This window comes from Mchenga conophoros, linkage group LG16 (assembly GCF_057382185.1).
Source record: "Mchenga conophoros isolate Kocher_MC1m ecotype Shallow Benthic linkage group LG16, M_conophoros_male_GT1.1, whole genome shotgun sequence".
Classification (NCBI taxonomy): Eukaryota; Metazoa; Chordata; class Actinopteri; order Cichliformes; family Cichlidae; genus Mchenga; species Mchenga conophoros.
The window spans coordinates 14,158,736-14,181,549 of NC_140541.1; the positions used below are offsets into that span (position 1 = coordinate 14,158,736).

Here is a 22,814-nt window from a genome sequence, read left to right on the forward strand (position 1 = left end):
AGCTACCATTTTGCTCTGCACTCCTACTTGTTACAAGGAAGCTATTGCCCCTGTGGTAAAATAACTTACACAGCTTGAATAGGCAGGCTTTGTGCTTTCAAACAATACATAATTTGATTTACCAATAGGCCAGCGTCAATCAATTCAAATTACTTTTATTGCCTAAAAGAGGGGTGGGAGACATTGTTAGCAAAAAAAGGGCTTAGCTGTGGAGTCACATCTATGTGGGAGAAGGTGAATTCAGCATAAATCAGACGATCTGACGGATGAGAACAGTGGATTGATAAGACAAAGGGAAAAAAAAGTGCATTTCAAGTTTAGAATACAGAGTAACTTAGAGACTTTCACTCGTAACTTTTAGAAAGCAGAAAGAATAAGTCACACATGCAACATCCATATTAAAAACTTCCTGGATTCCTGCCACTGCTCCCAAACAGCTGATGAATGAATCACTGCATCCTGCCTGAGGCTCTGACGAGGTGGCTGAGCCTCACCACCATCTAAAGACGTCAGATTAACATTTTCAGAGCTGATTCTGTTTTCTTCCTGTTCCCTTTAAAAAGACAGAGACTATTAAAATATTCTGCAAGGAAGCAGAAAAATCCAACTTAGCGGTAAGAAAAACGCGGATTTGTGTATTTTCCTTTTTGTGTTTCTACGTCCTTTGCGTGCCAGTGCTTGCTCTGAATACTGAGGAATAAATAGTGAGATAATTACAGTAATGTAAATAACTAATAAGAAAAGATTCCTCTCTGCTTTCTCTTATTCTTTTCCCACTATCATAAAGTTCTTCATGCTCTTTCATGTTCCCGTCTCTTTGACCCAGGAGTTCATAGATAAACTTTATAGTTTGTGTCTATTTGAATATCTTCTGTTTGCTTTCTGTTACTATATTTTCTTCATGTATTTCCTAAGTGCATTTAGTCTGAAGCTCTTAGTTCCTGAGTACAGTTTTGTTTATATTGCTTTCCTTTTATTTGATTGATTGATTGATTGATCATACTTTATTCATACTTTATTTCTCGTTAAGTCTCCGTTTCTGTTCTTGTTCCTGTTGGATATTGATAATCTTTTGTCGCTCGTGTCTTGCTTTGACTTTTACTTCCTTTATCTTGTTTCCCATGATTGGTTACACCTGTTTTTTAACTCACCTGTTCCACATTTACTGAATCAGCCTTTGTGTATTTAAACCCTCAGTTTGTGTCTGTCCTTTGTTGTGTTGTCTCTCATTGCTCTGTGTTTTGTGAGTACTTTAGCCTCTGAGTATCCTGTGCCAACTTTTCCAGGACCCACAGAGCTCCTGTAAAACTTGTATATGTACACGTCACATGAGCCTTAGGGGGTCTCCACCTCTGCTGCTGGCTTGGTCAAAGTCAGTCCTCAACCGAACCACTTGACGGTCTTCCTCGCTGGTTGCCAGCCTCCAGAGGAGAATCGTGACGTGCCCCATCTCCTTCATCGCTGCCTGCTGCCTCCTTGACCTCCAGTCTCCAGCGTCCTGCATTTTGGCTCCACAATATACTGTTTATACAGCAGAATATGATACAAAAATGTCAAGCTGTTCCTTTTATTTATTTTTGTTAATATAAACACAGCCTTGAACAGATGAAATAGGATGGAAAAGTTTAAATCTACAGTAGAGATTTTCCTTTGAATGATTTTGTACTAAAATAGATTTAAACTCCAGTAACAGTAAAACAAGCTTCTCCATGTTCCTGGTTATCATGGAGACAAGCTTCATAACCAGAACAATAAGTACCACGCTATCTATTACATGTCTAAAAACAAGCAACGGTGATTACACCTCCGCCCACCTGAAAAACCCTGACATTGTACGTGCTACTGTGCATATTAAAAACACACACCGTGTAAACAGAAATGTACAACCAAAGGAATGTGGTAACTTAAAAAAAACATACACAATCTTTAAAACTGTATCTGGAGGAACAGATACCATAATCTCTATGACATTGCTTTATGGGAAGAGCTTTCGAACTGGTGTAGCAACCTTTATTCAGCAGAAACAGAATGATGTGGTTTGCATAACTGCCACCTGCTACACAACAAATTCAAGGGAAGACAGCTGACCTCAACTTGAATCACAATGCATAATAACAACCATATGTATGTGTTGTGCTCGCAGACAAACGTAGCCACGATTATAAAATGTAGGATTCATCTCTTTGATAGAAACGTGCACAAAGCAGGAAAGAGATTTTCTCACGGTGCACAGGTGGATTCATGAAATCAGCAGCACTGGCACACCTGGAGGCACTGAGAGTGAGTGCAACACATTTTCAACACATTCAACTGAAAAAGAAAGAAAAGAGAAAAAGTATTTGCATATATTTCATTAAAATTTGTATCTGTGTATGAAAATGCTGTGTGGTCTATGTGCATTGTGCAGATACCTGAAGGTCTTTTCAGTTTAAAGAGATATTATTGACAAAAGATATAATAAATAACTAAATAAACGGCCAGCAGCAGCAACAAATATTGAGAACCGTTTAAAATAAAAGGGAAACAATAAATATTGAGAGAACAAAGTTTTTAATCTTCAGGATTATTGTACATCTATTTAAATGATAAATTAACAGTTATGTTACAGTAATGTACAAAGTCACAATAAAATCCCCATGCAGCATTTCCTGTTTGCCTATAAGTTTTAAATATAAGCAATGATGTATATTCTATTTTTTAAATATAATATTTAATATATTTGCAAGAGTTTCAAGTAAACTTTTGTCATTTATGGGTTATTGTGTGCAGAATTTTGAGGTGAAAAATGAATTGAATACATTTTGGAATAAGGCCTTCTGATCAATCTATTACCCTTTAAGGAGGGGTCAAAGGTCAAACATGACAGCACTACCCATATTAGTTTTGATAGAGACAGTAAAGCAGGGAGAGAGAGGGGAAGACATGCAGCAAAAGGTCGGGGGTTGGACTTGAACCCGGGCATACTGCTCGCGGTCCTTAAGGCATGTGGTTGCCCACTCACCCTGCTGAGCTAAACCGACACCCCCTTGTACAGTATTTTACAGACATTATATAGACAATACACGGCGCACTTAGTGTCATAGAATTATAGTTTCTAAGTTTCAAGGTTTTTTGTCAGTTTTGGACCAATAAGTCATTAAGATGACCTTGAAGGCCTTGGTGGTTGTAAGCCAGATTTTAATGTTAACATGGGCTCGCTCTGCAACTCTAACACATTTTATCAGCATGCATTCAAAGTTTCTCAAGGTATCGTGCTCATAGACAGAATGAAGAAACACAAGCAAACGCTACCAAAACACGACGTAATCGTAATTATTAAACAGAAACTAGAGTTTGAAATGATAATAAAGGGAGGTGCTGTGGTGTCAAGGCCTCAGATGCAACCCATGGTGGTTCAGAGGGGGTCAATATTGGCCAGATCAGGAGTTTTTCTGTCGTTCGGTGGTCAGTAAATTGTTCTTTTAAATAAATTAATGGGTATATGGTGTAACATTCCTCTTATCTAGACAAGAGTAGCTGCTCTGGTTGCCCCCAAAGGCTGAGGAGGATGCTGATCTAGTGCATACCACAGTATGTCCCAGTGCTATGTGTGGCTGTCACCCCAGCCATCTGAACCAAACCAAGAAGAGGTAGGAATGCGTTCCAGGTGTAGTGTTTCCATGGTCAGTTACTGCCATCCAAAAGGAGTGGACGGGGGTGACGAACCCACATGGCATGAAAATAATCATCTGTGCTCCTTGAAGTGCACTGTGAACAGGTGTCTGTGTTACTTAAACTCATTTAAACTGCAGGTAGCTCAAAGTCAAGTCTCATCACATGTACTTCCCAATGTGTGACTTGGCCTCCAAATCACAAATGTCACTCTTCATCATCTGCTTAACCACCGCGGTCTTAGTGTCTTCAGACAGACCAGTTACCTGCATTAACCCGAGCTGGGTTATTCCAACAATAACTTCTTGCAAATGTGGATCGTTAACACTTTCATTACCAACCTGCATGACATAATTATATTTATGTTTGTAAAAATATGATTGTATGAATTCAGCTAACTTTTTCGATGGCCCTGACCCTCAGAGCTCACCCATAGCACCACTGCTGTCCTTGTAAAATTCCTTCAGCTGCAACACATATGATAGGCTCCTGTCAAAATCACGGCTATTTAAAGTCACCCGTGACATTTCAACAGTATTAAAATCGAGGCCATTCATTAAGCCTCCACTTATTCTTTCTGAGCCATTCCTTGGTGGATTTGCTGGTCAGCTTAAGATCATTATCCAGATCAAACGTCTACTTTGGAATCTGCAATTTTCAGACAGCTGGTGTCACAATATGTTCAGGCAGCATCTGATATGTTGGAGAATTCATAGTTTAAATAGGCCTAATAGGCCTAATCTCATACACCTTATACTACTATAAATAGATTTGAAGGTGTGGTAAATGTGAGTTCAATTCCACCATCTCCACACCATCTTTCTGTGTGGAGTTTGCATGTTCTCCCCGTGTTTGCGTGGGTTCTCCCCGGGTACTCCGGCTTCCTCCCACAGTCCAAAGACATGCACTTTGTGGGGATAGGTTAATTGAAAATCTAAATTGCCCATAGATGTGAATGCGGGAGTGAATGTGAGTGTGATTGTCTGTCTCTGTGTGTTAGCCCTGCGACAGACCGGCGACCTGTCCAGGGTGTACCCCGCCTCTCGCCCTATGACAGCTGGGATAAGCTTCAGCGCCCCCCGCGACCCTGAAAAAAGGATAAGCGGAAGCAAATGGATGGATGGAGGTGTGGTAAATGTCTGGTTGTACTCTTTTCATGTGATATACCTTTACGTTGCTGTTCATGATGAAAATGAATACAAAGTGGCAGTTTTATGTGGCATTTGAGTATATAACAAATAAAATTTGTTGATATATAATAATGTTTTCTTTAAAAGTCATCAGCTTCCTTGGGATGGGCTTAGTTTTCATGAAACCTGGAAACTACAAGGCAACAATCTGTGCCTCCTCTCCTTTTATGGGAAAATATAAACAAATGAATTCCTTCTTTCTCCGAACAAACCAGCTTGCATACTTACTAGCAGCGAGGTGCCACTGGCCAGCTTTATGCACTAATAGGCCTCACCCACTGACCAAATTCCACAGCTGTGTGGCTAAAGGTCCAGCCATACACACACACACACATTCATATCTACTCAGTTGGGAACACCTTCAAATAATAATTCAGGGGATTCAGTGAGTTTAAGCCAAATCTCGACCAGCTTCAAAGTGTTTCCACTACATGAGAAAGGTGCTGAAGTTCAGCTGGGATTTAGGACTCTTTCATGTTGGCTTTGTGGCATAAAGGTATATTATTTCACATGAGCATTGTAAGTATACTCTCTCTGCAGGATCTGCTTAAACAGGAATATTGTTGATATATAATGGCAGAGGCTCACAGTCACACCTGTTTAAACGCAGTCAAATTTCACATTATTTATTATTTAAACTGGGATTTTTAGGCTCCTCGAATAAGACTGTTTGGATTTCATGATGAGTTCGAATTAAAAATAATTTTTGAAAGTATTTGGAGTTGACTGCCATGACACTTAACACATATATTCATGACTCCCAGAGGATGAATCCGATAAAGTGACTTTCAGCTGCTCCCTTACTCACAGCAGGTAGCTTCACATGTTTGAACCAACAGATTTTCTTTCTTTTTTTTAACACCAGATAGCCTTCCTGCCACAACTCCAGAGAGATTTGTGTCTCCTACCAGGATTGAACCAGGGATTTTCCACGTGGTAGGTAAAAAAGGAAACGACGAGCAAACACTTTCGATGTATGATGATAATCCCTTTGCTTAGCAGTGCTGCTTTTAATGACATGATAGCCACGTTCCCCAGAGGATGAATCCTATGGATTATGAGGATCTCCTGACTTTTCTTCAGCACCTCATGGTGGTTTATGTTAGGTTATTAATAAAATGTCGAGGCAGTGAGAGCCCTGAGATGTCTCAGATATTCTTGTTCCCCAGAGGATGAATTATGTAGACACTGATCATACCTTTTGTTTTTAATGAAATGAAGACTTGTTAATTTTTCTCCCAGATAAATTCTACCCTTTCTTTAAGCTTCCAACTTGATGATTTCTGTCTGTAGTATCTAAATCAGATGGTCAGCACCTGTCACCTGCTTTGAATAATGTGGTTGGCTGGGGTTCCGGCTTCCTTCCACAGTCCAAGGACGTGTGTGTTAGGCTGTCAGCTGTCCGGGGTTTACCTCGCCCGAGACAATAAATGGATGGGTGTTTTGCATCCGTCTTTCCCAATACTTTGTGGCATCTGTCTGCATCAGTTCACCCTGTTTATACGTCACTGAGAGAGCAGTAAATCCCTGTTGCTGCCTCTTGACCCTGATCTCTGACCTCCCTGGAAGAGGCTGCTGCTGTAATGAATGAATAATGTAACACACTTTTATTGCACCTCTGCACTAGTCATTACTGGTTGCCTGTCACTCTAAATCAGCATCCACTGAAAAGGTCAGAGGTCATAGGTCAGGCTTGAAGCACATCTGTCTCAGTTCTCAGTTGCCTGACCATGAAACCCAGAAGACGGGTTGGTCCTCCTGGGTAGTTTGATGAAATGGCTTGTTTTGATGGGAAATTCCCATTTCCCCGCATTCCTCTCAGTGGGTCAAAAATATGTTTTACACTAAAAAAAGAAGTTCAGATTCGATGTGAGAGGCTCAGTGGATTTTTTTTAGTTTCATTATCTGGTTTTCAGGCTATGTTCTACAATATTTGGGACTTATATGTGTAACCTGGGATGTCTAACAGCATTAGGTATAAAGGCTTTTTTTCCCGTCATATCAGACCTGAACCTAAATGTTACTTTTATTATTCATTGTTATTGTTTGGCCAGTTTATTTATGAATTCTTTGCCAATAAAACATCAGACTATAGTCAGAGTTAACACATCACTTTTCTTTTGCTCTGCTTGCATCTAGTTTTGAGGTAAGCGAAGAAAAACACCAGAAACAACATTTTGATAAAAGCATTCATTTACACTGAAAACCTGCCTAAACTGAATGCGTAAAATCTGTTCCTCCTCTAATCCAGGAGCTGAGCTTAATTAGAATCAAATATATGATCCATTTCAGCACATCGGACATGATTTGCTAACTCTGTGCGGATAAAATGGTTTAAATTTAGGCTCAGCTGGGAAATACAACCAATACATTAGCCCACATAATGTCCTGTCAGCTCCTCCCCACGAAGTGTTAGGAGTCTCTCTCGGTCCCGTGAACTCGGTCGTCCACCTATCGGAGGCTCTGAGTGGCTCGGATCTCCCCAGCCACCGCGCGCACTGGCTGCTCCGCGCGTCATTCGTGCTTTTTGGCCGGCGTGTGGGAGGAGCTGGGTGGAAGCGGTGAAGGGAGGGGTTCGCGGGCGAGAGGCGGCGCGACTGTCAGTTGTGTTCCGCGTCCTCGTCAAAAGTGGGCTCTTGTTGGTCTGAGTGCAGCCAGCACAGCCGGAGCGGCTGTTTCAGTGAGAGCGACGCGCTGCCAGGAGGCTTAGGTTTGCTCCTCTCCGCACTTTGACGTCCTCGCGCTGTGGGAAGAAGGCAGGGGAGCTGCGCAGCCACGCAGGCTCTACTCTGAAGTGTCCTCCAACATTTTCTCTTCAGCAGCAGAAAAAAAAGAAAGGAAGAAAGAAAAGGCGCTCCCCGAAGCTTTACGCGCGCTCCCATGTAGTCCCGCTGTTCGAGCAGCAGAGGAGGCGGACGGGAGACGGAGAGGACTTGTTGCGCGTCTCCGGGGGACGCATCAGTTCAGCTTTCATCCAAGTGTGTCTGCGCGCGCATGTGATGCTCTGATTGGAGCGGACATGGACTGTGGAGATCAGCTCCGACTAACAGCCTGAAGTCAGCGCGGATTTGTGCTCAGCGACTGAGAGAGTCTGCTCACAATCAAGGAAACCGGGGTGCTTAGTTTCCTCCAGGCGGACAGAGCTGCTGCTGCTGTCGGTGCTGAAGACAGGACTCGTTTCATCTTTAAATGGCATCCAGGCACAGCAGAGGCAAACTTTATTCGGGTCAGATCCGACGAGTTGATTAATTTTCCCTCTCAAATTACTTTTAAATCAACTCCTCCGTATCCTCGTCGACATGTCTGAGCGTGATGGATGTGGAGATGGGCTGTGCAGCGACGAAGCGCCCGACTATATTCCACAGAGAGCGCCCCGCGGTCGGCGCAGCGGTGTCATCCTCCCCGGCGGCGGCGGCGGCGGCCAGGACACTGATACCATCCTGCTGGAGTCGGTGAAGGCGGCACCTCGCCGGAGCAGCATCATTAAGGTAGTGTAACGCCAACCCAGCCTGCCACACTGTTTATTTATTCATTTATTACTTGTTGTTCTGGCTCAGTTTTCCCGTTAAGTCATGAGAACATGAGCCCGAACGCCAAACACTGGATCCGTTGGATCCACTTTGATTCATTCACGGTTGGGAAATGGCTCAACAAGTGACACGCCTCCTCAGGAGGAAGCCAGTGAAGCTGCAGGGACGAAAATTTTGGGAATAAAATGTCACAGCTTGCTTTTAAATGTTTTGACTTTCCAGTCCCTGTGACGCCAGGGTTCACGGACCACTGCACCTTCCCAGTGCCATCCAAGAATTTTCATGGCGCGGATGCATGCCAGCACCCACGCATGTCATAGCACACTTCCAGCTTATAATGCCTGTAGTGTATTTTATCTTTTAGGTAACATGTACCTAAAAGATAAGTCCACAGTTTGTGTCTTTATCATTTGAACAAACAAATGAGCTGAGCAAAATGTGCACAGTTCTGAGCCAGCTGCAGGGAGAGGATCGTGCACAGCAAGGGTGAAAGAATGCGAGTTGTTTATGGATGAAATGCTCTGATAAGATCTTCTTCACTGTGCTTCCCTGCACTATGCGTACTTCCATCCTGGCTCACACTGTAAATAAATGTTACCTGGTTCACCCTCGTCTCTAAACTCAAACTCACCTCGGCTTACGCTGGAACGACCCCTCACCTGCTGGCCCCCTGACCTCTGACATGCTGCTCCAGCCTCACCTGTGCTCGGGTTGCAGGTCACTAAACTTTCACAAGGAGCTGAGTGAGGAGGATCGTGTTTGAGGGATGTCTAACATATCTGCTCAGCAGGATCCTCTCCACCTCGGCTCACATGTCACTTGACTTGTAGCAGCAGTGTATGTTAATAAAACTCCAGGTACCGAGCTACTTAAGTACAATTTTAACCCTCCTGTTGTCCTGGGGTCATTTTTTACCCCAGAGGACAAAAGGAGTGTGGCAATCAGGAGGACATTACAAAGTTTAAGCTTCTTCTCCTGCCTGTATGAAAAATTCACAATGCAAGAAATGAATAAATGAGATCAAACGTCACTAAAATTTCGTAGTTTGTGTATCACTGGTGTAGCCCACCTGGGTGGGCAGGTGACTCATATACTTTTAGGCTATTGCTGTTGTGAGGTCTGGGTTCAAATCTGCCTTGGGGTCATTTACCTCTGTCTGTTCCTGTCTTACTCTCCAGTGTTGTGTCTCAAGAAAGCCCCCCCCCCCAAAATAAATCCTATAATTTCACTGTTTCTTGCAGCATGTGCTTGCAGCAGGTCAGTTACCCTTTTTCAGTGCTAGGGCTTCTCTAACTGTGGACTAAATGTGGAGATATATATGCACATTACATCGACGCCCCTAAATCAACATCTTTATGCGCGTCTCAGACAGTGTAATATATTAGTTATTATTAGTTTTTTCTGTAACTGTGAGTGCTTTCAGTTTGTGAAGACAAAATTTTGCTCCCAGTTTCTATATTGTGATGTTTGTGCTGTAGTCCTTCCTTCACATTAGAGGCAAACACTGAGGTTTATGACCTTCTGAGTCCGCTTCCCATCTGATGCTATCAGGTCATTCCCATATTTCATGTCAGCAGTCAAGTCACATGGGATGGTGACGTTTCTGGCCCTCATCAGGGGTGTACACAGGCAGAGAGAGTCAGCCCCATCTGGGTGACCCAGCTGAACACAGAGTCCTTTGACAGCTGCCGGCAGAGGAAGTAGATAAAAAGATGGACGGATGAGAAGCGTGATGTCGGTGACAGCCACTGTAATTAATGGAAATGTGTCAGGATGTCAATTACTGCTAACAATCAAAAACAAATTGGATTATGATCCACCGAAAACCCCAACTTTCCCTGATTCATAAAGTGACTGTGATGCACTGCTCATTGTTGACCTGTGTTTAGGAGGAAAAGACCTTTCACATCCTCTGATAATAAGAAAGTTTGTTAATATCAAAGCTATAGTCTTACCTTTTGGTGTAGTGAAACCATATAGAAATATGTGGCTATAACTATATGGACAATGACAGTTATTGTGAATTAATTGAATGTGGGGGTTGTTGTGTTACTTCTTAGGAAATCATCCCCACCAGCAACCAGATTCATTAAGAACTAAAGCGTCTTAAGAAATTTGAAATGACTGCTCTGATGTTTTTTAAGTTACAAGTTCGTCAAAGTTTAAAAGAAGATGAACAAAACAACCACAGAGACACTAAAGCTGACCTCAAAGCTCAAAACCACCACAGAGAGACTCAAACATACAAAGAGATGTAAAAACTGATAAAGTCTGATTTATGCATCATTTTCTAGTAGGATTGCACTTTTAATTTATAAATACAAAGCAGGAGTGACATAGTGTTCAAAGTGAAGGAGTCACACATTTTCCCTCCGTCTACACACACAAACTGGGATCTCTTGAGATGAAACCAACAGAGCTTTTTACTTGAAATATGTTACCCTTTACCTTCAGTGAAAGTGAAGTGAAAGGACGCGGCTGCTTCCTTCACATCTCACATTACTATGACAACAAATGCTCACGTGCCTGCAACACCCACACAAGTTACATGTCTGTGGGTACACACACCCCTGTTATTGCAGAACACCACATCAAAACACACACACACACACACACACACACACACACACACACACACACACACACACACACACACACACACACACACACCTAAGTCACTCCTTGTCCAAACTTTTGCACTGATGCAGCAGTTGCACCTTTTAGCTTTTAGCTCAGGACCTTAAATGTAGCTAACAGCAGAGATCATTATATCAGTTTGTTCTCCTCTAAGAAGCTTTAAAGGGCGTTGAATTCATCAAATGGCTCTTATATGAAATTATATGTATATATGTACACGGAAACATTAGTATCGTAACACTTTCATTAAATCTGTCACCTTTCTCCGTACCTTACATATTTAATATGTTTGAAAAATTTGCTGTGTCCACTAGAATATAAAGTAATGCCCATGGGTTCCAAACAATATTCGGCTGCATAGGAGGAGTTTGTGGCGTCACTCTAGATATGTGTGAGAACACTGAGTACAGACAGGGAGTGAGGGGAGATGGTGACAGGTATGACCTGCAAAACAAGTCACTGGACAAATGTTTGTTTTGGACCTGGGTATTCTTGAGTTTTTTGGTCCAATTTTTATCCAGTCAAAAAAATCGTGTTGTTCTAGTCTGTGTCGCAGTTCCTGGTAATCTGTCAGTACTGAACCTGTTCTCAAAGAACAGCAACCTTATTAGCAGACCTCGAGAACTCATGCACATTTGCAACAACATTTTTATTAAGCAACTACAACAAGTGTTGGGATCTCTGGTGATCAAATGTTTTGGAGTCATGGCTGACAGGATTACACAAGTGTATGTCTGTTACCTCTGAACCGCTGTTGTTCATCTTTTCCCCTCACAATCTATCTGGGAGAGTTTCACGCCCATCCAAACCCTGAAAACCTTCCAGCAGCCAGTCACCTCTTGACCCCTGTTGCCAGAAATAGCTTGTCCTCCTTTTCCAGTTTAATAAGCAAATAATTGTATGTGTAGGGCCTCAGAGAAAAGCCCTCTGTTGCTTTTTAAGGGTGGAGGGGCACAGAGAAGAGTGTAGTAAGAGCAATGTGAGCTGGTTTAAAATGCACAAACTTGCTTGTTAGTTCATTCGCTTTAATTTTTTTCTCGCTAATACAAATTAAGTAACAAAATTGGTTGAAGACCAGAGTATCTTTCAAAAAAAGAATCAGCAGAAAGACGCCTGAATACACAGCAAAACTTGAAAGTCTTAAACTGTTCCCACCTCATCATTCAGGCTCATTCATGAGTTATAATTCAGGTTGTAGTTGCTGAGGCAGCTGCCAGACGCTGCTTCATCACGTATAAAGAGTGAGCAAAGGGGACGTTAATCTCAATCAAGTTAAACACATTAGGCTCAGGCTGTAATATCAATTTTCCCTAGCAAACCATCAGAAATTAGCTTACGACATTACTGTGTAACAGACCAGAAGGCAAAACATGCACTCTGTGGTAGACATGCCAGTCAGGCTGGGGAGTGGGGTGTAGGATTAGCAGTGAATGAAAACAAACACACGCAGACTCACACACACGCAGACACACAGGTTTTCAGGATCGAGCTCAGGGGAAGGCTTGGTTGGATGTCTCCCTGACAGGCCTGCGTGTTGGCTGACTGCTCACTGCTGGAGTGCTGAAGGACACCATCTCTCTCCATCTCTGTTGCTGTAGTGTTTTGAGCGTAGAGCCTTGATGCCTCACAAGTTGACTAAAATTAAAATTGCAGCAGCGTTTCCAGGAGCCATCGAGTTTCCTAAACATCACAGATGTTTAAGAAGTGAGACAGGAATTAATGCATTATCTAATTCTTTTTCACAAGCAACTTGATGGAGATATATTCATCTGGCTCTGTCTGAAACAAATAATGTAACCACTATGCTATTCGAGCTCTGGAGGCCAGGATTACTGCATTGGAGACTCGGCTTCGTACCCTTGAAGAACCTGTAGCTACCCAGGCCTCTGTAGCCGGTGCATCCAAAGGTAGCGTAGGCTCCGGAAGGACCCTGAGCAGCCGGGGAAACAGGATGGCTGGGTGATGGTGAGGAGGAAGCATAGTCTTAAACAGAAGCTCCAGGTACACCCCCAACCTGTTCATGTGTCTAACCGCTTTTCCCCACTCTGCGACACACCCGTCGGGAATCAAACTCTGGTAATTGGCGATTCTGTTCTGAGACATGCGAAGCTGGAGACTCCAGCAACCATAGTCAATTGTCTTCCAGGGGCCAGAGCAGGCGACACTGAGGGAAATTTAAAACTGCTGGCTAAGGGTAAACGTACATTCAGTAAAATTATAATTCACGTCGGCAGTAATGACACCCAGTTATGTCAATGTTTGTAAAGACCCTTTGGCTGGCTTTCTGATTTTCTACATCTGAAGATATTCATCAAGAAGTGTTTATCATAGATTCCGACCGTGTAAGTAATACTTTATACTTTGTGACAAATATTTGGGGAACATCATGAAATGTAACATCCCCAGTGAGTGTGCTGTCCTGTGGATGGCCTGAGTTCAGCCATGGTGAATTGACTGAGATGTGAAGTAGCCAACGTTGTTACTGGCCAGCATTGCAGGGATTAGACAGTCCTGCAGAGAGGAAAACTAACGTTTCTATCTGGCCCAAACTTGGATAAGAGAACACCCGGGATATTAGTTGAACCATATACAACAACAATTGCTACATAATAGCTGTCTGGAAAGGTCTGATGCTAAATGATTAGCAGTGAAACGAGCCTAAAATGGCTTGTGTCAGGTTAAAACGAGGGACTGTATAAAGCGTCAGTAGGATTCTTTTAAGCTGAATTATGCAAAGCTACTTGAGTAGCTGGAGTATCATAATAAAAACATAGAGCTGGAAATAATAATAGGTCTCCTTTTAAAAGCCTTTTAAAATCATAATGAGGTGAAAACATAAAGGTTTAGAAGTGCACAGGAATGTGGCTCTCATCCATTATCCCAGTCTGCCTCTTGCCCTCCTGCAATCCGCTCTCCTTGTTCTGCATCTTAACCTTGCCAGTCCCGGCAACTTTCTTCCATTTGCCACCACTTTGATTTTTGTTGTTTTCCAAGGCATCATTGTTCTGACTTCACTCTAATTTTCGGCCACCCCCTGCTGTGCCGAGATGTGAACAATGATTTGCTTGCACTGTACTCCTGGAAACCCGTCAAGAGTAATAACAAAGCATCCCTTGTGGTTATGTGGATTTTGTGTGTGATCAGTTGCTAACCACTAAGGGCCCTCTGTCTTCCAGTATCATTCAGCCACTGGTGCCACATCTCTCCGAGTACAGACCTCATCACAGCTGCTGGTCAGGAGTTTGTGTGAGTGAGAGCGAAAGAGACAAAGCACATGTGGCTCTGTACACACACTTGTTATTGTTATCATTTCTCCACACTTGTGCGTCTTTTGGCCTTGGAGGGTTCAAAAATAGAGAGACGGCAAAAGTTATGTCTCTTCACCTCAGAGTATAACGTGAAATTTTGTAGTAATAAAAAAACAGCTAATACAGGAAGAATGTATTATGGTGCCTGCCTTTACAGCGCAGTGTTGTGTGAAAATAACAGATCCATTTCTATAATATTTAAAAAAATCTGATCCATGTAATTGTAGGAAGTAGTAAAAAGCTGAATGCAAAGAGAATTAGCATAGGTACAAAAAGTAACTGTTAGAGCCTGACTGATTGATCAGTAGGCCAATACTATACATTTGCCGATATATTGGTATTTGAATGATCAATAGTGGTGGCTGTAGCTCAGGAGGCAGAGGAGGTCATCCACTCATCAAAAGGTTAATGGTTCAGTCTTTGGCTGCTCCAGTTTCCAGACAAGATACTAAAGCCCAAGTTGCTCTCCAATATGTTGATCAGGGTATGAATGCATGTGAAAGAAAGCTTGTATGTGCTTGTATAAATGGTTGAATTAGGCAAGTTCTATAACACACATTGAGTGCTCAAGTAGAGAAGAGAAGTACTATTAAGGAACTAGTCCATTTACCAATAAACGAAAATTAAAATGGTAAAGAAGAGATGGGAGAACGAGCAAGGGGAAGACATTCAAGGGTCCAAAGCCTGCATTAGCCTTATATGGCTACCTGCTCAACACAGCTGGGGTTTCACTTGATGCAAAAACAGTTAGAAAAGAGCTCGGGAGCCACCTGCAATAGCCAGAAGAAGAAGGCTAATTTAGTCTTATGAAGGTGTACCTATAAAAATGAACCATATAAGAGGGAATGGGATCTCAGAGAGTGTCGGGAAAAGGAAAAGTGAGAGCACTTTGGTCTCAGCACATTATTGGAGAAAGCTATAAAGCAATCTCTGAAATCTATCTGAAAGCCCATCTATCTACTATGAGGCAAGAAATAGAGTATCTTCTGAACACAGTGAAACAAATAGATCAGGTAAAAGCTAGGTACCATAACATCACAACATCTGCTCATCTGCCTTCCTGATCTGATACACGTGGATACTTCACACATGAAAGGCAAATTTAATAGAGTTAACATTATTGGGAATGTCCACTTACTGTGTCAACTTTACCTCTGGACAGTTTCAGCGTTCTGGAAATCTATTCTCCAAACAGATGAGCCAACAGTGGAGCTGTTTTGTTACCACTAAAATAACCATATTTGGTGAAAAGGCAACACTGCATCCAACTAAAAGAAACTTTTTTCTAACACTAACATTATTGACCGATATTAACTATTAGAACATTGAGGACTTTGCATAATGAAAGGAACCAACGAATCAGGCTTATCGAGACATTCTTCAGTAGAATGTCATGTTGTTGGATATGGGTTTGAAGCCTGACTGAAAATGGGTCATTCATCAAGAAAATGGCCCAAAGCATTCCAGCAAAATAATCAAGGCGGAAAAAGACTAATTGACAGTCTGCATTAGCCATGTCAGAGTATGTGATCAGAAGGCTGTGGCAAGGAGCAGTGTGCAAAAACCCCTGAACCGGGGAAAAGACATGCTTTCCTTTTCTTTATATAGAAGTTCTTTGGTTGAATAATTGTTGGTAATGTGGATGCAAGAAGCTTTTGACAACTGTTAGTTTACATATATAATCTAAAGGCATCTCAATCAAATAAAATGTTACTAGTGTCACAGGTAATAGAGAATGCATTTAGCTATTTTGCTAAACTAGGCTAGTAGGCATTGAGCAGCACAAGGATTTTTTATTATTAAATGGAGCGCCTACATTGATTTCTGTCAATTGCAAACATGCATCAGAATGAGCTTTTTGTACAAGAAAGGAAAAAAGGTATTTTTGGCTATGCTATTGCGACGCTGCTTGTAACAATGTGGTGTGTAGTTCTCTTTGTATTTCACAAGGTTATACAAAGTAAAGGTCCCACGTGTGTCACGGTAAAGTATTAAGGTCACATGGCTTTGTAGGTTAGTGTATGTACATTTAATGGATCGTGTTTAACTTGAATAATCTGACTATAATCAGAAGCAATCACTTGACTGATACTTGAGGATGTATTTTATAAGGAGCTATAATCAAGTTTGTTGTAAGTACGGGAAATACAGCTCACAAGCAAGGAGTGCACATCACTGATGTGCACATGATGCACATCAGAAGGCTTCCAGGCCAATCTGAGGAAAGTAGAATTTTACAAAAGGTCTTAAAGAGACAGGAGCTAAAACATCAGAGAAAGAGGCGTAGAAGTGAGCAGCTGAATAAAGGGTCTGTATCAGTTAAAGGTAGTAAATGATGACCTTGGAAAAAAGACGCATTTGCTTAAAGCACGTGAGAGTGTGCTCGTATTTGTTGTCAGAGTTAATGCGACCAATATGGGATTTTAACGGTGAACTTCACTGCAAAGTCGACAAGGTCTTTGGTGCTGGAACTGCAGACGCTAGAGCGTGGAGAGGATTTTGGATTTGAATAAGTGAAAACACAGAGTAGTTTAAAGTTGAGTGGGTGCCATGCAGGGTGACTGTGGGCAAGGATAGAGGAGAGTTGTTTATATCTACAAATCACTTCCTGTTTAAAGCTCTCTGATGCATCCATCCGCATAAACACATGCACAGCTGTCTTTCTGTCACTGTCAGTCTTTGGGTTTTTCCCTGTGAAAAAGAGAGGGACAAAGAGGAAAAAGAAATGTCAGGAAGCAAAGAGAGCAGAGGGATGTTGAGATACACACACGGAAAACTGCTCAGTGTGTTTTGACGCGTTGTAGAAAGCGAAGCGCCAAGAAATAAATGTGAGGGAGGGTACTGAAAAAGGAGCGAAGGAAAATTAGTGTCATCCAGGCAGATGTAGTTTGCAGTGTGTGTGTGTTTGTCTGAGTGTCAGCGCAGTAGTGTGTGGCGTTAACCTCAGGGTGGATGTATCTGAAAACTCTAGAGACTGCATGTCAGCTTGTTTTGCTGTGTTGGGCTTCAGCCTGGAGAGCAGTGCACAGACACACCAACAGACATTCAGATCCTAAATGTTACAACAAAGGCCATTTTCTCACTGTGCTTGCTAGTTTGAATCCCTTGCTCAAAAACACTGCTTCTTTGGGATGACATGGAATTTGATCCCAATACCACTGAATTTCCACCACATTAATAATGCACTACAAACATACTGCACTAAAGCATATGCACATGGTATGACTCTATTTATATTTCGAGCTGCTGCTGTTAGCATTGGGAGATAACATACTAAATTAATCCAAAGCATAAAGTGTATGTAAGAGACAGGTGTAGGTTCCAGGTGAATGTGATGTTATGATGGCTATATCCATTAGAGCCTAAACAATTTATCAGCGAGCCAATATTAATGACCGGTTATTAGCTATTTGCTGATCTATCGGTACTGGCTGCATTTATCAGCCTATCAATGTTCCCTTTTTATATAAGACCTTAACAAGATGCACAAAAGATTTGCTTAAGGCCCACAAACACAAATTCCTCTTTTTATGTTGTAAAAATTAAAACTTTCCAAAACCTCAAAAATACTTTTATAAATTTCAAGTTTTGTCTGACCAATGCTCTGAAATTAAGCCAATGTACAGCCGATTACCAAACATAAAGACAGCAAATGTAGCTGTTGATTTCAGTTTCCTGTCATTATGCTAAGTTAAGCTTATCTTAATTGAGTTGCACAAACATCAAAGTTGTATAAGAAAATATTTATCATCTTTGTAGTGACACCAGGTACTGTCTATGAATCACAACCCAATCACAGTAGACTGAGAACGACGACGAATGTTTCTTTAATAATGTCAGAACAAGACAACGTAAAACATTTTTGTCTGTTGTTTTCTTTTTGCTGGCAGTGCAGGAATGTCGTTTGTGATGTTATCGTGATGCAGTCATGAACTTTATTTGTATGAACTGTGATTCCACTGACCTAGACCAGCTAATCGTCATGGACTTGGTTTGGGGGTAAAAATGTGCACATTTCAGTGTAACTGTCTCTGGATTGTAGCTCTGGTCTTTTGTCTGGCCTGTTGCTCTGTAGCATGTTTTCTGCAGCAGTGCTGCATCATTACAGTGTGTTCGGTCCAGCTGACATGTTGCTTGACAAAGACAGTGGGTGTGTCCTGACTTACCAGAAACTTGTATCTGGTCGTGTGTGTGTGTCATTTACAAATGTTTGTTGCTGTCTGAAGAATAAACAGCTGTCACGTGATTGTGAGCTTTTCTCTGTAAGCATGTATGAGTGAGTGTCTGTCAGTGAGTTTGTGTTTGCAGGACATGTTTCATTTTTTTCAGAGAGGAGGAATGTGCGCGGCTGCCAGGGTTGGCCTCTGTGACTTCACTTGGACTAGCACAGATCCCTGGCAGCACATACACCTGCTGCCATGGTAACCACATATGACAAACTCCCTCCACATTCTAACCTACCCCTTCCGCTCTCTGTGGTGTTGACCTGTAGTACTCAGTTTGTGGTTTCTGTTTACACAGGTTCATTGTGGGTTATCAATTAGTTTTTCTGACACAAGGCAAATCCCCATAAGCTAAATAATTGATTTTAAAGTGAAGATCTGGTTGAAGTGTTTGGGTTACTGTTCTCACTAGAGTCCTTTTAAAGGATGGAAACACAACTGTGCTGAAGAAATGTGTTGGCAGTCCTGTGTTGCTCATCGAGACCAAGCAGGTCTTAGAATGAACACGTTTCTTTGTCACTGCAGCACATCAAATCAAACAGTCTAGGAATGTTCTTGATAAGTCTACCCATGCCCAGTGCTGTGGTGGGTCCATTTGTAGATGTTAGATAGATCCTTTCCCATTTCCAGTCTTTATGTTAAGCTAACAAAAACATATTTGGTGCTTTTTTGCTGATGCTTGTAGATTAGCTTGGCATTACGACAGTAATCAGACAGCTAACTTTGCTGTTTTGCGATAAGCTCTGTGGTTGGCTGTAGATTAGCTTAGCATGACAAAAGAATCCCGAATAAACAGCTACCATTGCTGCTATATGACAAGCTGATCTGCTACTGCCTGTAACGTCATGTACATGCTAGTCTGTTAGCCCTGAAAATGTGTCATATTCTCTGCTGCTTATCTGGGTCCAGGTCACAGGGGCAGCAATCTAAGCAGACCTCCCTCTCGGTGGCCAATTCCTCCAGCTCATTTGGGGGAATACTGATGTGCTTCCTGCCAGCTGACAGATATAATCTCTCCAGCGTGTCCTGGGTCTGCTCTAGAAGAGCGGTCTCCAACCTTTTTTGCGCCACGGACCGGTTTATGCCCGACAATATTTTCACGGACCAGCCTTTAAGGTGTCGCGGATAAATACGACAAAATAAAACTAGTACCGGTACCGAAAAAAAAGAAGATTTATTCATAACACACGTGAAAAGACCCGGGAAAACCGAGTTAACGATAAAAACAACAACAAAATAACGCTGAAAACCGATAAAAACCCTGAAAACCATACATTTCACACCTGAGCCTCAACTCTCGCGGCCCGGTACCAAACGACTCACAGACCGGTACCAGTCCGAGGCCCGGGGGTTGGGGCCGCTGCTCTAGAATATATGCCTGGAACATCTCACCTAGGAGGCGCCCATGTAAAGCTTTCCCGTAAAGCTAAAAATATTACATTTTAAGTACCTACAAATGTTTATGAACAAGAAATTCTTTCATGTAAAATATTTTAGTGCCTTGATTTGACTTTTGCTGCCAGAATCACATACATTTTGTCATGCAACAAACATCTATGTGCCTGCGCCTGTGCATCTGTGGAAATTTACATTACAACACACTAACTACACATGCACCTCCGGCAGTAGTGATATAATACCAATGAGTACTCGGCCATGGTGTCCCCAGCTGTCCATGTCCATGTCAGGACCAGAGTATAATCAAGGCAGAAGTCAGCAATCAAACTGAGGCAGGTTAATGTCATCGACTGTTTTAACTATTTTGTATTTAAACTGTCAAGTGGCAGCTATTATTCTCCTGTGTCAACCTCAAGTTTCTGAATCTTATGGTACCATGGTTATGTCCATTTGAAGAGTGTACTGCGAGTGTACTAAGATGGGTTTTCAAACATTGCTCCTGTGGAGTCCGAATGGCATGCTGCTTGATGTGGATGATGGTCAAATGCTTACTGGTTGATAAGTGAACTTGAAAAGGGAAGGAAGCTACAGCAGAGTTTACCTGCAGACTAGTTGAACCACATATTATTGATACTGTACCCATCTGACACAGACCCACAGACTGGTCTGCCAATGTGCCACCACCACTGAACCATAATTTCTCAATAACAGAGCACTGGTAGCATTTTGATAGTGGGAAACATACAATATATGGACAAAGTACTGGGCCACCTACAGGAGCAGCTGGGCCATGCCGTAAATCTCCCGGTGCACAGTGTTGGTGCTGATGTTAATCCCAAAAGAGGTTTTGAAGTCTGAGTGATTGAATCAGAAGAGCTTTGGCAACTTTTGTTCACTATGTGCCTCAGCACTTGGCAACCTCACTCTGTACACTCTGTAACTTTATGCATTCTGCCACTTTGTGGCTCAGTTACTTGCAGATGGCTGTAGGATATTCAAGAGGGAAGAAAATACACAAATCTGCTTGTTGTAACAGCGCCATTCTGTTAAAATATGAAATTCAGTAAGCTCTTTAGAACAAACCATTCTTTCAGAAATGTTTGTCAAGGCAGGCTTGATGGCTAGGTGCTTTGTTTATATATATATATATATATATATATATATATATATATATATATATATATATAATTTTTTTTTGATGTATGTGTATGTTGTTAAGATTGGATTGAAAACACCTGAATTCAAAGATTAAGATGTCTATTAGTGATGGGATTTCTGGCTCTTTCGGCTCCGAACCGGCTCTTTAGGTTGTTTTGTTGCTTTAATTAATTTATTATTAACAACAATATAAAATTATGTACAAAAGGAATTACTAATGTAAAAAAAAGTGGTTTTATTTATATATGTTTATACAGAAATATATGCAGTGGCCCCTAGAGACAAAGCATGTACAAACTCCAAAACACATCTCTAGCGTTAACTGAACTTCCAAAACAGAGCTGCCTAGATCACTTAAATTACACGACTGAAAGCATATATGAGTGCTTGTGTATTTATACACAAGCACTCATATACAGGGTGGGCCATTTATATGGATACACCGTAATAAAATGGGAATGGTTGGTGATAAAGTCCTGTTTGTGGCACATTAGTATATGTGAGGGGGCAAACTGCTCAAGATGGGTGGTGACCATTTAGAAGTCGGTCATCTTGGATACAACTTTTGTTTTTTCAATAGGAAGAGGGCCATGTGACACAAACTTATAGATAATGTCACAAGAAAATCAATGGTGTGCTTAGTTTCAATGTAACTTTTAAAATTTTCTACTCTCATGTGAAATTCCAATTTTAAAGCTTGTCATGAATCGCTGTGTGGCAGGCAGGAATTGGACCCAAAATGCAGGCCCTTAGACACGAGGGATGAACTCAAAACCACAGCTTTGTTTGCTGGCATGGGAAAAATGAACATACAAAGCAAACTAAACTGGAAACAACTGAAACTCACAGGGAAACCACAGGGCAATCCGCACAGCATGACAGTACAACACAACAGAGAGCAAGGGCAAACACAGGGCTTATATACACAGGGGAGTAATCAGGGAATGGGAAACAGGAGGGAGGCACGGCTGGGAATAATTGGACATAACGAGACAAGGGGAGAGAAACTAGAAACACTGACGAGAGACACGGACCTACAAAATAAAACAGGAACTCACACATGCAAAGACACAGACTAAGAAATGCAGACTTGACACAGGAATACACAGGCAGAAAAGACTAAACACTGAACTGCGGAAGAACAGAACTAAAACCCAAAGAAATAGAAAAACAGAACCAAAATACATCACAATAATAGAAAACACAAAACGCTGGGTCAAAAGACCCAGGATCATGACAAAGCTGTTCTAGTGTTTTTCAACCTTTACTGATATTAGAATTTGTATTATTTTTGATTTTGCCTTCAAATTCTCACATTTGTCAAGGTTTCCTTCCTTCAGATGATTCTGTTGTTACACTGGTGCACTCTCTCCTGTATCAGCTTTATTCAGCCTTGGATAGCAACAGAGGAAAAATGGTAAACGACACAAAGGGTGGCAGCTTCACAGTGAGCCAGGCACAGGTACAGAAGGACAGTCAGGTGTTTTGAAGGCACAATTTGTTGGGACACGTCATATGGAGTTATTAAGCAGAAAAGGCTAGAGCAGAAGAAATAGATCCAAGGGTGGAACGTGCAGAAATGTGCAAACAAACAAACAAGCAAACAGTGCAGGTGTTTGTCAGCCCGCAGCAATATATTGTCACAATATTGCTTCTGTCCCTCACAAAATAACATTCTGCTGCCTCTGTTAGGTTGTTTTTGCCCCAGACGGTAACATT

General features: G+C 41.8%; 1 protein-coding gene across 1 annotated transcript in view; it reads left to right on the forward strand.

Annotated features, from left to right (window-relative positions):
• Positions 1-7,475: 7,475 nt before the first annotated feature.
• The window catches only part of plcl1 (phospholipase C like 1), a 127,255-nt gene continuing 111,916 nt past the window's right edge, over positions 7,476-22,814 (forward strand). Inside the window, exon 1 of the mRNA XM_085248944.1 lies at positions 7,476-8,329. Within this exon, the coding sequence (XP_085105070.1) occupies positions 8,141-8,329 (189 nt within the window). The 5' untranslated portion in view covers positions 7,476-8,140. The remainder of the gene's footprint in view (positions 8,330-22,814) is intronic.